This window comes from Salvelinus namaycush, chromosome 22 (assembly GCF_016432855.1).
Source record: "Salvelinus namaycush isolate Seneca chromosome 22, SaNama_1.0, whole genome shotgun sequence".
Lineage (NCBI taxonomy): Eukaryota > Metazoa > Chordata > Actinopteri > Salmoniformes > Salmonidae > Salvelinus > Salvelinus namaycush.
The window spans coordinates 29,033,455-29,046,660 of NC_052328.1; the positions used below are offsets into that span (position 1 = coordinate 29,033,455).

Here is a 13,206-nt window from a genome sequence, read left to right on the forward strand (position 1 = left end):
TTTAATTTATATGGTGGAAAATAAGTATTTGGTCAATAAGAAAAGTTTATCTCAATACTTTGTTATATACCCTTTTTTGGCAATGACAGAGGTCAAACGTTTTCTGTAAGTCTTCACAAGGTTTTCACACACTGTTGCTGGTATTTTGGCCCATTCCTCCATGCAGATCTCCTCTAGAGCAGTGATGTTTTGGGGCTGTTGCTGGGCAACACAGACTTTCAACTCCCTCCAAAGATTTTCTATGGGGTTGAGATCTGGAGACTGGCTAGGCCACTCCAGGACCTTGAAATGCTTCTTACGAAGCCACTCCTTCGTTGCCCGGGCGGTGTGTTTGGGATCATTGTCATGCTGAAAGACCCAGCCATGTTTCATCTTCAATGCCCTTGCTGATGGAAGGAGGTTTTCACTCAAAATCTCACGATACATGGCCCCATTCATTCTTTCCTTTACACTGATCAGTCGTCCTGGTCCCTTTGCAGAAAAACAGCCCCAAAGCATGATATTTCCACCCCCATGCTTCACAGTAGGTATGGTGTTCTTTGGATGCAACTCAGCATTCTTTGTCCTCCAAACACGACGAGTTGAGTTTTTACCAAAAAGTTATATTTTGGTTTCATCTGACCATATGACATTCTCCCAATCTTCTTCTGGATCATCCAAATGCTCTCTAGCAAACTTCAGACGGGCCTGGACATGTACTTGCTTAAGCAGGGGGACACGTCGGGCACTGCAGGATTTGAGTCCCTGGTGGCGTAGTGCGTTACTGATGGTAGGCTTTGTTACTTTGGTCCCAGCTCTCTGCAGGTCATTCACTAGGTCCCCCTGTGTGGTTCTGGGATTTCTGCTCACCGTTCTTGTGATCATTTTGACCCCACGGGGTGAGATCTTGCGTGGAGCCCCAGATCGAGGGAGATTATCAGTGGTCTTGTATGTCTTCCATTTCCTAATAATTGCTCCCACAGTTGATTTCTTCAAACCAAGCTGCTTACCTATTGCAGATTCAGTCTTCCCAGCCTGATGCAGGTCTACAATTTTGTTTCTGGTGTCCTTTGACAGCTCTTTGGTCTTGGCCATAGTGGAGTTTGGAGTGTGACTGTTTGAGGTTGTGGACAGGTGTCTTTTATACTGATAACAAGTTCAAACAGTTGCCATTAATACAGGTAACGAGTGGAGGACAGAGGAGCCTCTTAAAGAAGAAGTTACAGGTCTGTGAGAGCCAGAAATCTTGCTTGTTTGTAGGTGACCAAATACTTATTTTCCACCATAATTTGCAAATAAATTCATTAAAAATCCTACAATGTGATTTTCTGGATTTCTTTTTCTCATTTTGTCTGTCATAGTTGAAGTGTACCTATGATGAAAATTACAGGCCTCTCTCATCTTTTTAAGTGGGAGAACTTGCACAATTGGTGGCTGACTAAATACGTTTTTTGCCCCACTATATATATATATATATATATATATATATATATATATATATATATATATATATATATATATATATATATGTTGCAACTGGCTGAAGTGAAGAAGGCTTTTCGGGGCGAATCCTAACACATTTTCACTCTCTGCCATTGATATTAATGCACGACTAGAGCATATCTATATAAAAGGCGAGATGGTGCACTGTGCAGTGCACAATGCGCCTTTGGACGAATCCCGGCCTTAGTAAAAATGTGACTTAAGTGGAAGTTAGGATTCACATTTATCAGTTGATAACTGAACTACTTCCATTAACGACAGAACACGATCCAGAGACACAGGAAGACTGTGTAAAGTGTAAATAAAATGAACATTTACTGTGATCAATTTGTATGATGATCAAAAGGCATTATAGATGCACCTGATTACATGCTAGTTACGTGCGTAGTATGCATCAACTAAATGTATAAAACAGAAGCTTATTTCACCATACTGCCTTTGAACATTATACAGCAGCCAGACACTCCAGCAAGTCATATGTAAGCATCTCTCTTTGTCTCATAAATGTAAAAGGCACTATGCGTAATGTACTACACTGGTGATTCTTTGGAGTTAGGAACCTAAACTTAGCCTTTGACCTGGCATCAGTCCTTCCCAGACCCATGTAGTCCCTCTTTTCCATGGATCTATCCCAGCTCTAGCCAATCTTTCCCAGCCTTAGCCCCACTCCCTGCACCAGACCCACACAGTCCGTCTCCCACCCTCTCACCCCAGTCCTAGCCCCTCTCCTACCTTCTCTCACCCCAGCCCCTCTCTCCTACCTTCTCTCTACCCCCAACTTCTCTTACCCCAGCCCTAGCACCTCTCCTACCTTCTCTCTTACCTCCAACTTCTCTCACCCCAGCCCCTCTCCTACCTTCTCGCTACCCCCAACTTCTCTCACCCCAGCCCTAGCCCCTATCTCCTACCTTCTCTCTACCCCCTTCTCACCCCAGCCCCTCTCCTACCTTCTCACCCCAGCCCCTCTACCCCAAACTTCTCAACCCAGCCCCTCTCTCCTCCCTTCTCTCTCACCCCAGCCACTCTCCTACCTTCTCTCACCCCAGCCCCTCTCCTACCTTCTCTCTACCCCTCAACTTCTCTCACCCCAGCCCCTCTCCTACCTTCTCGCTACCCCCAACTTCTCTCACCCCAGCCCCTCTCCTACCTTCTCGCTACCCCCAACTTCTCTTACCCCAACCCTAGCCCCTCTCTCCTACCTTCTCTCACCCCAGCCCCTCTCCTACCTTCTAGCTACCCCCAACTTCTCTTACCCCAACCCTAGCCCCTCTCTCCTACCTTCTCTTACCCTAGCCCCTCTCCTACCTTCTCGCTACCCCCAACTTCTCTCACCCCAGCCCCTCCTACCTTCTCTCTACCCCCAACTTCTCTCACCCCAGCCCCTCTCCTACCCCCAACTTCTCTCACCAGCCCCTCTCTCCTACCTTCTCTCTACCCCCAACTTCTCTCACCCAGCCCTAGCCCCTCTCTCCTACCTTCTCTCTACCCAGCCCCTCTCTCATACCTTCTCTCTACCCAGCCCCTCTCTCCTACCTTCTCTCTACCCAGCCCCTCTCTCCTACCTTCTCTCTACCCAGCCCCTCTCTCATACCTTCTCTCTACCCAGCCCCTCTCTCCTACCTTCTCTCACCCCAGTCCTAGTTTAAGCCATGCCACTGGTCCTCATATCCTGCATTTAACATTTAGGTTCTCCAACTCCTACACGTCTTCACAGGCTCAGTCCACAAGCATGTCATCAAGCCTGATCCAGAAACATGGCTCTGTTGGCCAGAAACAGTTTTAAACAGGCCAGAAACACTACTTTAAACAGAGCTGAATTTTGTACCAATGTACTAGACATCTATTAAACTACAACGATGACTTTTGACATAATACAGAGGCTTAATCTGGACTATAAATCTCATAACGCTGGATACAGTCATCGCTCTCTGGCAGGACCCCTATGGACTGAGATGCTCCCTGGAACGGTGCGTGTGGTTACGTGTGCATGTTTTTTGTTCTCTGCTTTCACAAAATAAAGTTCCCGTCCATTGATGATCCATATACTAATATGGATAGCTAGCTGCTGACTTCTGACAATGCTAGATAACCTTTTTATTCTATGGGGTGTTTTCTCCAAAAATTTAAGTTCATATAAGAAAAAGGATACATATAATCAAGTCCATCTTTGATAAATAGTATTTATCACATTATTGTTATACACAAAGCAAGCACAATAGTCCCACATGTCGACTGCAGTTACAACAAAATGTAAAAACATTTTAATTTTGGCAGTATTTCCTGTTTGCTATGGAAACAACCATTATCCTTTTTGCCCTAGAGGAGAAGCAAGCTTATTGGTCAGTGTCGAGGTACCCATGCTGCTCTCCTCTGAGAATAGACCATTCCCTTCCATTGCAGCCTAGCTGGAGCGAGCCATCTCCTCCTCTTTAAGTCGACATGTGTTCTGGTTTGAACACCATCTCAGATCATTTCCAGTGGATGGGTGAACTGCACCTCAGAGCATCCTTGTAGACAGGCCAGTAGTACTGGGCTCCCGAGTGGGGCAGCGGTCTAAGGCACTACATCTCAGTGCAAGAGCCGTCACTACAGTCTCTGGTTCGAATCCAGAACGCATCACATATGTTTGTGATTGGGAGTCCCATAGGGCGGCGCACAATTGGCCTAGCGTCTTCCGGGTTTGGCCGGTGTAGGCCGTCATTGTAACTGACTTGCCTAGTTAAATAAAGGTTCAATAAAAATACTGTGTGTAGTACTTGTGTAAGCCTGACAGTGGATTCCTCTGATGCAAGTCAGCTGTTCCCTTGAAAATCTTGACGAACACCACTGGGTCATTGGCCTTGTTGCTGAACACTGCATGCGGATGGGTCACACGCTGCAGAGACTCACCGCCCACTGAAACCAGCTCATACCTCGCCTGGAGACACACACAAAGACAGGTTAGAGGTACAGACGCCAACACATGCTTACTGTGCAGTGACCTGGGCTCCCACTCAGCATCTACTGCTCTCCTTCATCCCAGTACATTCATTACCATATTCTCTCGCTCGCTCACACACACACGCTCAAGGTTTACCCTCAGCGGAAGGTTATGTTGAAAACACACACACACACACACAATGCATTGTTTAATGCAGGAAGAGTTCTAGAACCCTGAGGAGAGAAACTTCCTGTGATGTCATCAGGGCTCGCTGAGGATGCACCTGGTTGACAACCCCAATGAAGGGTCACACACAATCACAAGGCAAGAGGTATGTGACATTACAAGGTCTCTTCTCGATTTCCCCCAAACCAGGGCCCTGTTGGAACTCTGAAAATACATCTCCCCTCATGAAACTAATGTTTGATAGCGTTGGTTAACCCAAAACATTGCTGCCTTCCCTTCCGTGGCACCAGCACCAAAATACTTCAATCCATTTATCTATAAAGCAAAGTAATTTTGAATATTAGACAATCTCATTCATCCTCTTAGGTAAACATTTATTTATCTTTTTGGGCCTTTCTCTCTCGCCCTGTCCCTGTCTAGCCAATGGGCATCATCCACATGTAAGTGTGTTTAACATTAGTTAGATGGGCATTGCTCCTAGTAGGTAGTGGATCACTGTCCAGACTCCAGGTCATATGTCTGGAGACAGCAACACCAGAACTCTAGGACAGGGTAAATAGTATAATCCTGGTGCTGTTGACTACACAGTGACCTTACTCAGCTAACAGCACAGATGAAAAGGAGAGACACACACACACACAGAGAGACACAGAGAGAGAGACACAGAGAGAGAGACACAGAGAGAGAGACACACAGAGAGAGACACAGAGAGAGACACAGAGAGAGAGACAGAGAGAGACACAGAGAGAGACACAGAGAGAGAGACATAGAGAGAGAGACACAGAGAGAGACACAGAGAGAGACACAGAGAGACACACAGAGAGACACACAGAGAGAGAGACACAGAGAGAGACACACACAGAGAGACACAGAGAGAGACACAGAGAGAGACACAGAGAGAGAGACACAGAGAGAGACACAGAGAGACACACACAGAGAGACACAGAGAGAGACACAGAGACACAGAGAGACACACACAGAGAGAGACACAGAGAGAGACACACACAGAGAGACACAGAGAGAGACACAGAGAGAGAGACACAGAGAGAGAGACACAGAGAGAGAGACACAGAGAGAGAGACACAGAGAGAGACACACAGAGAGAGACACACAGAGAGAGACACACAGAGAGAGACACACAGAGAGAGACACACAGAGAGAGACACACAGAGAGAGACACACACACACCTGGTGGCTAGCTAAAAGGTAGGGTGTTTTCAGACAGGAACAGGGGGACAGGAAAGCCTGCTGTAGTTGTCTACTTGGTCTCTGTGTGGGAGACAGCCAGCAGACACACCAGATAAGGACCGGCTATCAGACTACGCCAGCGAGGTGTGAGGCTGAGTTAAGAAACTGGAGATGGGGGGGGGGGGGGGGGGGGGGGGTCAGAGTAGAGCAAACCAACCATGTCTGTTTCCCTCTCTCTCCCAACCATTTCTCTCCCTCCTTGTCCTTCCCCTCCTCAAAGGTCTCTGTCGCATGCGTATGTATGTGTGTGTGAAAGGGGGATTCTAAGGGGAAGTTCTTAGAAACTGACAGGCTTAGCCGACACCAGATCCCCAGAGTGTATGACACTAATCGGACCTGGGAAGTGCTGTCACCAGGTTCACGGCAGCAACACACACACGATATTGCTGCACTGTTGGAGCTAGAAACATAAGCATTTTGCTGCACCTGCGATAACATCTGCAAAACTCTACTGTACGTGACCAATAAATGAAGCTGTGACCTAGTATCTCGCAGGTTAGAGAGCTGTGACCTAGTATCTCTCAGGTTAGAGAGCTGTGACCTAGTATCTCTCAGGTTAGAGAGCTGTGACCTAGTATCTCTCAGGTTAGAGAGCTGTGACCTAGTATCTCTCAGGTTAGAGAGCTGTGACCTAGTATCTCTCAGGTTACAGAGCTGTGACCTAGTATCTCTCAGGTTACAGAGCTGTGACCTAGTATCTCTCAGGTTACAGAGCTGTGACCTAGTATCTCTCAGGTTACAGAGCTGTGGCCTAGTATATCTTAGGTTACAGAGCTGTGACCTAGTATATCTTAGGTTACAGAGCTGTGACCTAGTATCTCTTAGGTTACAGAGCTACAGTATGTCTCTCAGACATCACCCCCCTTTCACCTCACTGTAACCTCTGACCTGATCCCCCTGCTTCATTCAGGATCTTTCTTTCTGGTAATACACTCTGGCTAAGATATTATAGGGTGTCCAATCAAAAACATTTTGACCAATATGTAAAATAATATGTTAATTGTGTAGATACTCCTCTAAGAAACCCCATGGTCTCCATCATAATCCGTTGAAAAGTTATTGGTGTTTTTACCCTTGTAGGATGGTCAAAATTAGAGTGACTAAATCAATGGAGGCCAGAGAACAGTGGTCATAAATCAGGAGAAAAGCATTGTGTCAGCCAGGCTGGATGCTGTGAGAGAATTAAGGCTAACTCATTTTTCTTCTCAAATCCGGAGGACATAAAACAATAGAGGTAAGATCGATATCAATGTTGAGACATGACATTTTGTATTTTCATATTTAATTCTATGCTTTTAATTTTAATATGAACAAAAACAGACGGAGCACTGAGCGTACCACAAGCTTTTTATTTTCAAAGCCTTTTACATTTATTTCAGCTCGTGTCATGCTAATTTAGCTATTTGCGACCCACGGAAACAACTTGGAAGAAGTGAAATCCGATGAGGCTGCACCACTGTCGACAGAGCTCAGTGCATATTATCAGATGTATTAGGTTATGAAATATGACCTCTAGGACATAATATTAATGATGTCAGAGAACGACCCCACTGAGCGATTCATAACATGAAGAATCATATTTGTCTTGGTCAAATGTATTTTATAACATAAGAAAGTGAAACGTCATCACCAAAGCGTGTTTTCACCCACTCTGGTTAGAGTGGGTGAGTGGAGTGGACACCCTACATATCATTCAGGAGACGCACACTCACACACTCAGCTATTGTACACTATTCTCCTCACAGAGCTGTGAGCAAGGTGACTTCCTCATGTTTTGGTCAGCTGGCGCCCATCCGAACTCGGCGAGGTGAACCGAACGATTATACTCAAATACTCACTTGAAAGACAGTACTATGTTCAGACACCGTTGTCAATATACACTTCCTCAAAATAGTCAAAATGTATGTAATTAAGGAATTCATTTTGGCGTTTTTGCCGAGGATATCTTCGTCACTCAACTTTACATCTAACTAAGATGTTTGGTGCAGTATTTCTCCAGTGAAAAAATTTGCATGAAAACGAGTCGGCTATCATTGAATGACAAACACTTCATTGAACAATCCCTACTGTTGACCAATAACCAACGACGGGGCAAAGACTTCGGCACTGAACTTAGTCTTGCCTCGAGAAGGGAAAAAAAAGTGTGCACGAACAGCTGAAAAAACCCTTTGATGAACAAAACGAACAAAAACATCACAAAACATTATAATGCATTATAAATACAAAAGTATGTGGACACTGATTTTTCTGCCACAACTGTTGCTTCGAGCACAAAGCATTGCAATCTCCATAGACAAACATTTGTAGTAGAATCGTCTGTTCTCGGTTGCAACACTCACTAGTTCCAAACGGCCTCTGGAAGCAGCGTCACCATAAGAGCTGTTTGTCGGGAGCATCATGAAATGGCCGAGCAGCCGCTTACAAGCCTAAGATCACCATGCGCAATCCCAAGCATCGGCTGGAGTGGTGTAAAGCTCGCCGCCATTGGACTCTGGAGCAGTGGAAACGCATTCTCTGGAGTGATGAATCAAACGTCACTATCTGGAAGTCCGACTGACGAATCTGGGTTTGGCGGATGCCAAGAGAACGCTACCTGCCCCAATACATAGCATCAACTGTAAAGTTTGGTGGAGAAGGAATAATGGTCTGGGGCTGTTTTTCATGGTTTGGGCCCCGTATTTCAAGTGAAGGAAAACGTTAAAGCTACAGCATACAATGACATTCTAGATGATTCTGTGCTTCCAACTTTGTGGCAACAGTTTGGTGAAGGCCCTTTCCTGTTTCAGCATGACAACGCCCCTGTGCACAAAGCGAGGTCCATACAGAAATAGTTTGTTGAGATCGGTGTGGAAGAACTTGACTGGCCTGCACAGGGCCCTGACCTCAACCCCATGAACACCTTTGGGATGAATTGGAACGCCGACTGCGAGCATTAGTGCCCAACCTCACGAATGCTCGTGGCTGAATGGAAGCAAGTTATTGAACAACCCCGAGCGGCACAGCGGTCTAAGGCACTACATATAAGTGCCTGAGGCGTCACAACAGACCCTGGTTCGATTCCAGGCTGTATCACAACCGGCCGTGATTGGGAGTCCCATAGGGCGGCGCACAATTGGCCCAGCGTTGTCTGGGTTAGGGTTTGGCCAGGGTAGGCCGTCATTGTAAATATGACTTGCCTAGTTAAATAAAAGGTAAAAAATATTTAAATAAAGTACCCGCAGCAGTGTTCCAACACCAAGTGGAAATTCTTCCCAGAAGAGTAGAGGCTGCTATAGCAGCAAAGGGGGGGACCAACTCCATATTAATGCCCATGATTTTGGAATGAGATGTTTGACGAGCTGGTGTCCACGTAATTTTGGTCATGTAGTGTATACGCAAACTGTTCTGGATGGGAAGCATGCGGGTGTCTTAAAATAGTTTCCTCTCTCCACCACTTCGCTCTCATTCTACCACTCATAAGACTGTCAGTCAGACAAAAGCCTGACACACCAACACAGGCACACACACTAGCAAAGCCTTTTCATTCAGGTATTGTAGACTCAGAGTTCTGAGCCCAGGCCAAACTTGAGTGTTGTTTACAAACGTCACAGACCAATACATATCGCTAAACACATCACCTTGTATTATATGGCTCAGCTTGGATTAAAGCATGAGCTGCCGGAATATTACAGTGATCTCCTAAAGAAGCTTACCATCAGAGCGTCACTGGTAGAGGCAGCTCCTCCTGGAAACATCATCTCATTCTCCATCCCACCTGAGATACTGATACCTGTAGAGACACGGAATATCTCCACAGAGTGCCAGTGTAGGTGTAGGCTTTTGCCAATCAACTAAAAATCATAGTCTTTAGTACAAGACTAAGTTGAATCAGTTGTGTTACTGCTTTGGCAAGATTGAAATCCTGCATCTACAGGGGAAGATGACCAACTGTTGCTGTAGACTAAAGAGACACAGTAAATAGCCTTACTAAGGGTATTTTTCAGACTGGGCCATTAATAACAATAAGCAGGTGATGCACTGACCTCTACTGGTGGGGCCGGGTACTAGGCTACTGATTAGTGGGCGGCTGACTGATGGGCATACTCACCCAGAGACTGTTTCGTCTTAAAGATGGTCAACGTGGCGATCTCATGTCCTGAACTGGTACAGGTGGTATGTTTCCATGGTGACCATTCTGCGACTGTCCTGGCGAATATCTGTTCACTTGTTTCCCCTTCCCTGTCTGTCCCAGTCCCCCCTCTCCCTCCCTGTCGAGAGGGTTCAGTCCTGCGGAGGGGGCTCAGGGGGAGGGGTTGAGTGTTCCTACCTCCCCTCTCAGCACTGCACTCCCATTGGTCCATTTTGCCCCTCCCGCTGTGTCCATTCCTCACAGGCGACCACCCCCGCTCTGGAGTGGTATCTTCCGACAGCAATGAGGTCTAATCATAGAGCCGGGGCGTACCATTCTCACTACGTGGGGAGTAGATCGGTTGGCGTTGGCGTAGGGTGGTGTGTGGGGACTTGGCGAGGAGCCATTTGAGCGGTGAGGGGATCATGAGCGGAAGGTGTGGTGTTTGTTGCAGGAGACCTAAGAGAGGCCAGACAGACGGTCTATCTTAAAGTCCTGGGCTGGCTGAAGCTGGAAACCACCATGGTAGTCTGGAGAGAAGATATACATGACATCATACATATTAGCAGACACACGCGAAGACAGACACAGACTCAGTCCTTTAACCCCAGTAGACCAACAGTATTGTACTATAGTTTTACACCCTCCCAGCCCTGGTCAACCCTCTGTGTTTGACAGTGACATTGCGTGGGAGTTCTCTTGTGTCAGTCAACACAAAATGGAGTCCATTCACCCCAGGAACCATCAGCAACTCTCTATCGGAAGCCATCACACCCACCTACTCAGTAACATGAGTAATAGTAGGCAATTAAGGTCACAGTTATAAAAACTTAGAACACTGAAGACACCATTCTACTGACTCTGAAAAACACCAAAAGAAGAACTACCTGTACACAGCCAATCTGTAAATAGCACACCCGACTACCTCCTCTCCATGTTATTACTTACCCTCTTGCACCCCAGTATCTCTACTTGCACATCATCATCTGCACATCTATCACTCCAGTATTAACGCTAAATTGTAAATATTTTCGCCTGTAGGGCCTATTTATTGCCTACCTCCCTACTCTTCTACATTTGCACACACTGTACATAGATTTTTCAATTTCTTTTATTTTGTGTTATTGACTGTACTTTTGTCTATGTTTAACTCTCGCACTGCTTTGCTTTATCTTCGCCAGGTCGCAGTGGTAAATGAGAACGTGTTCTCAACTGGCCTACCTGGTTAAATTAAAGGTTAATTAAAATATATATATATTTTTTAAGCTGCCAGTTGATTCTCTGACTATAACACCCCTTCAGGGCTTTGAGGTAGGCTACTCACTTCTGAAGAGTTCTGTCAAACATGGCAGAAAGGACGGAAAGCCCATTCTGCTTTTGGGGCGCATGCTCAGCCGGTTGACACAGAGACGCAGCACCTGGGAAGAAATGTGTATTCAGTTACCAGAACAGGGCAGGATCCAGCAAACACTACTAACCCTTACACTTAGATATGAAAAGAATATGGCTAAAATGCTGAAAGTCCATCAGAAGGCATGCTGGAGCTATTACCATATGGCCTTAACATATCAAATACTTTCTAATCCTAGGGGTTGGGGGATAGTGGTAGCTTCAAGGGAGGGCCCAAGTGATTACAAAATACATTCAAGAGTGGAAATTAAGAAATATACATTTACAACACTACATGATAACACAAGATGATAACTGAAATAGCAAAAGTCTTGAATAAGCTAATTAACAGTTAACATTTCATTAACAAAAATGCAGCATAAAGGCTACATACCCTTTGTTCCAAAGACACTCCAAAGTATGCCAGAAAGAAACTCCTTTTAAGCAGTCCACAAATGGGAGAAGTATGAAGACTTTCAAAAACGTGTGTTAATCCTCCCAAGAAAAAAAAGGAAAAAAATAAAATAAATCAGCCTCCAAAAATGGCTGAAACTAACATCTGCTCAGAAAAATGTATATCACAAAAACATCCACGAACCTGTAAGCACTTGGATAAGTGTCTAAATGACAAAAAAAGTAGATATTTATTCATTAAAATATAAACAAAGACAATCCACTCATTTGTCTAAAAAAGGTGACAAAAAGTCCAACAAAGAAAATGCCAAGTAGACATTAAAAAAAAGTTGCTGTACATTCTTAGTGTTTCCATGGTGTTTCAAAACAATGCGGTAGCGATGTCTCAAGGATCCCGGATAGACCGGTTTGCAAGTTTTAAAGTTTGAATGGCAAGCAGTAGAAAAAGCTGCAATGTGCATCTCAGTCACACATTTACTTGCATACCTTGTAATGCCACAGGTGTCAGAGGAACACCTGAGAATGTCAATGAAAGTGTCCTTAAAAATAAAAATACTTTCACTTCATAGTTGACCTTAGAATAGAAAAGTATGGGTAACTGCAAAGCAAGTCTTGATGCAGTGTCTTTCTTAATCTTTCCTCAAATTTTTTTTTTTTATGAAAAAGAAATAGCCCACTGATAAGTACCTCCAAAAATGGCTGAAAAACAAACTTGCAAAAAGAAAAAGATTATCCATAGGATTTTTTTACCAATGCCTAGGGCTACTCTTATTTAGAAAAAATATCCTTGTTCACCTTATTTACATCAAAAAAGATCAGGAGGTTCATCTACAGAGGCTTTGAAAGGTAGAAAAGTTAGGCTAGTCAATGAACATGTCGTTTAATGGTGAAGAAAAAATAAGTCTAGAAATAAATCAGTCTTCACAGCAAGAACAAAAGTGAACCAACAGGAGGCCAAGGGAATCTGCAAAATCCACTATTTAAAGATTTAACCGTTAACACAAATCCCATACACAAAAGTATGTGGACACCTCTGACTATATTCTTATAGAATTTTCACAAATGCCTTACTATACTTCATTCTCAAACATTCAATGAATTTATAAAAACGAGCATATCTAAAAGTGATCATGTGTCAGAAAACGTTTTTTTTTATAATTTTTTTTTATATATATATATATATATATATATATATATATATATATATATATATATTATATATATATAATCTTCCTGGGATGTATATGAACAGATCTAAGATTACATATTGCTAAAACGCTGTCAGTTCCACTTTAAGATCAAAAATGTATTCTAGGCTATCATAGAGAAGACGCATATCCTTTAGCCTTTTTACATCCTATTAGTAAATATTTACACCATTACCAGTAACTGAAATTTAAGTTTTGTTTTTTGCAGGTTTGGATGCAATGTCGAGGTCCAGGCCTATTTCCTTGCAGCG

At 44.3% G+C, this 13,206-nt stretch overlaps 1 protein-coding gene across 1 annotated transcript; it reads right to left on the reverse strand.

Annotated features, from left to right (window-relative positions):
- Positions 1–4,121: 4,121 nt before the first annotated feature.
- LOC120017724 (PDZ domain-containing protein 7-like) lies at positions 4,122–12,877 on the reverse strand. Its single transcript, XM_038960672.1, has 5 exons — positions 11,728–12,877; positions 11,269–11,362; positions 9,924–10,474; positions 9,529–9,605; positions 4,122–4,399 (listed from the first exon to the last, which is right to left on the reverse strand). Exons 3-5 carry the CDS (start codon positions 10,174–10,176, stop codon positions 4,214–4,216), a joined length of 516 nt encoding a protein of 171 aa, XP_038816600.1. The 5' UTR covers positions 10,177–10,474; positions 11,269–11,362; positions 11,728–12,877; the 3' UTR covers positions 4,122–4,213.
- Between the last annotated feature and the right edge of the window lie 329 nt (positions 12,878–13,206).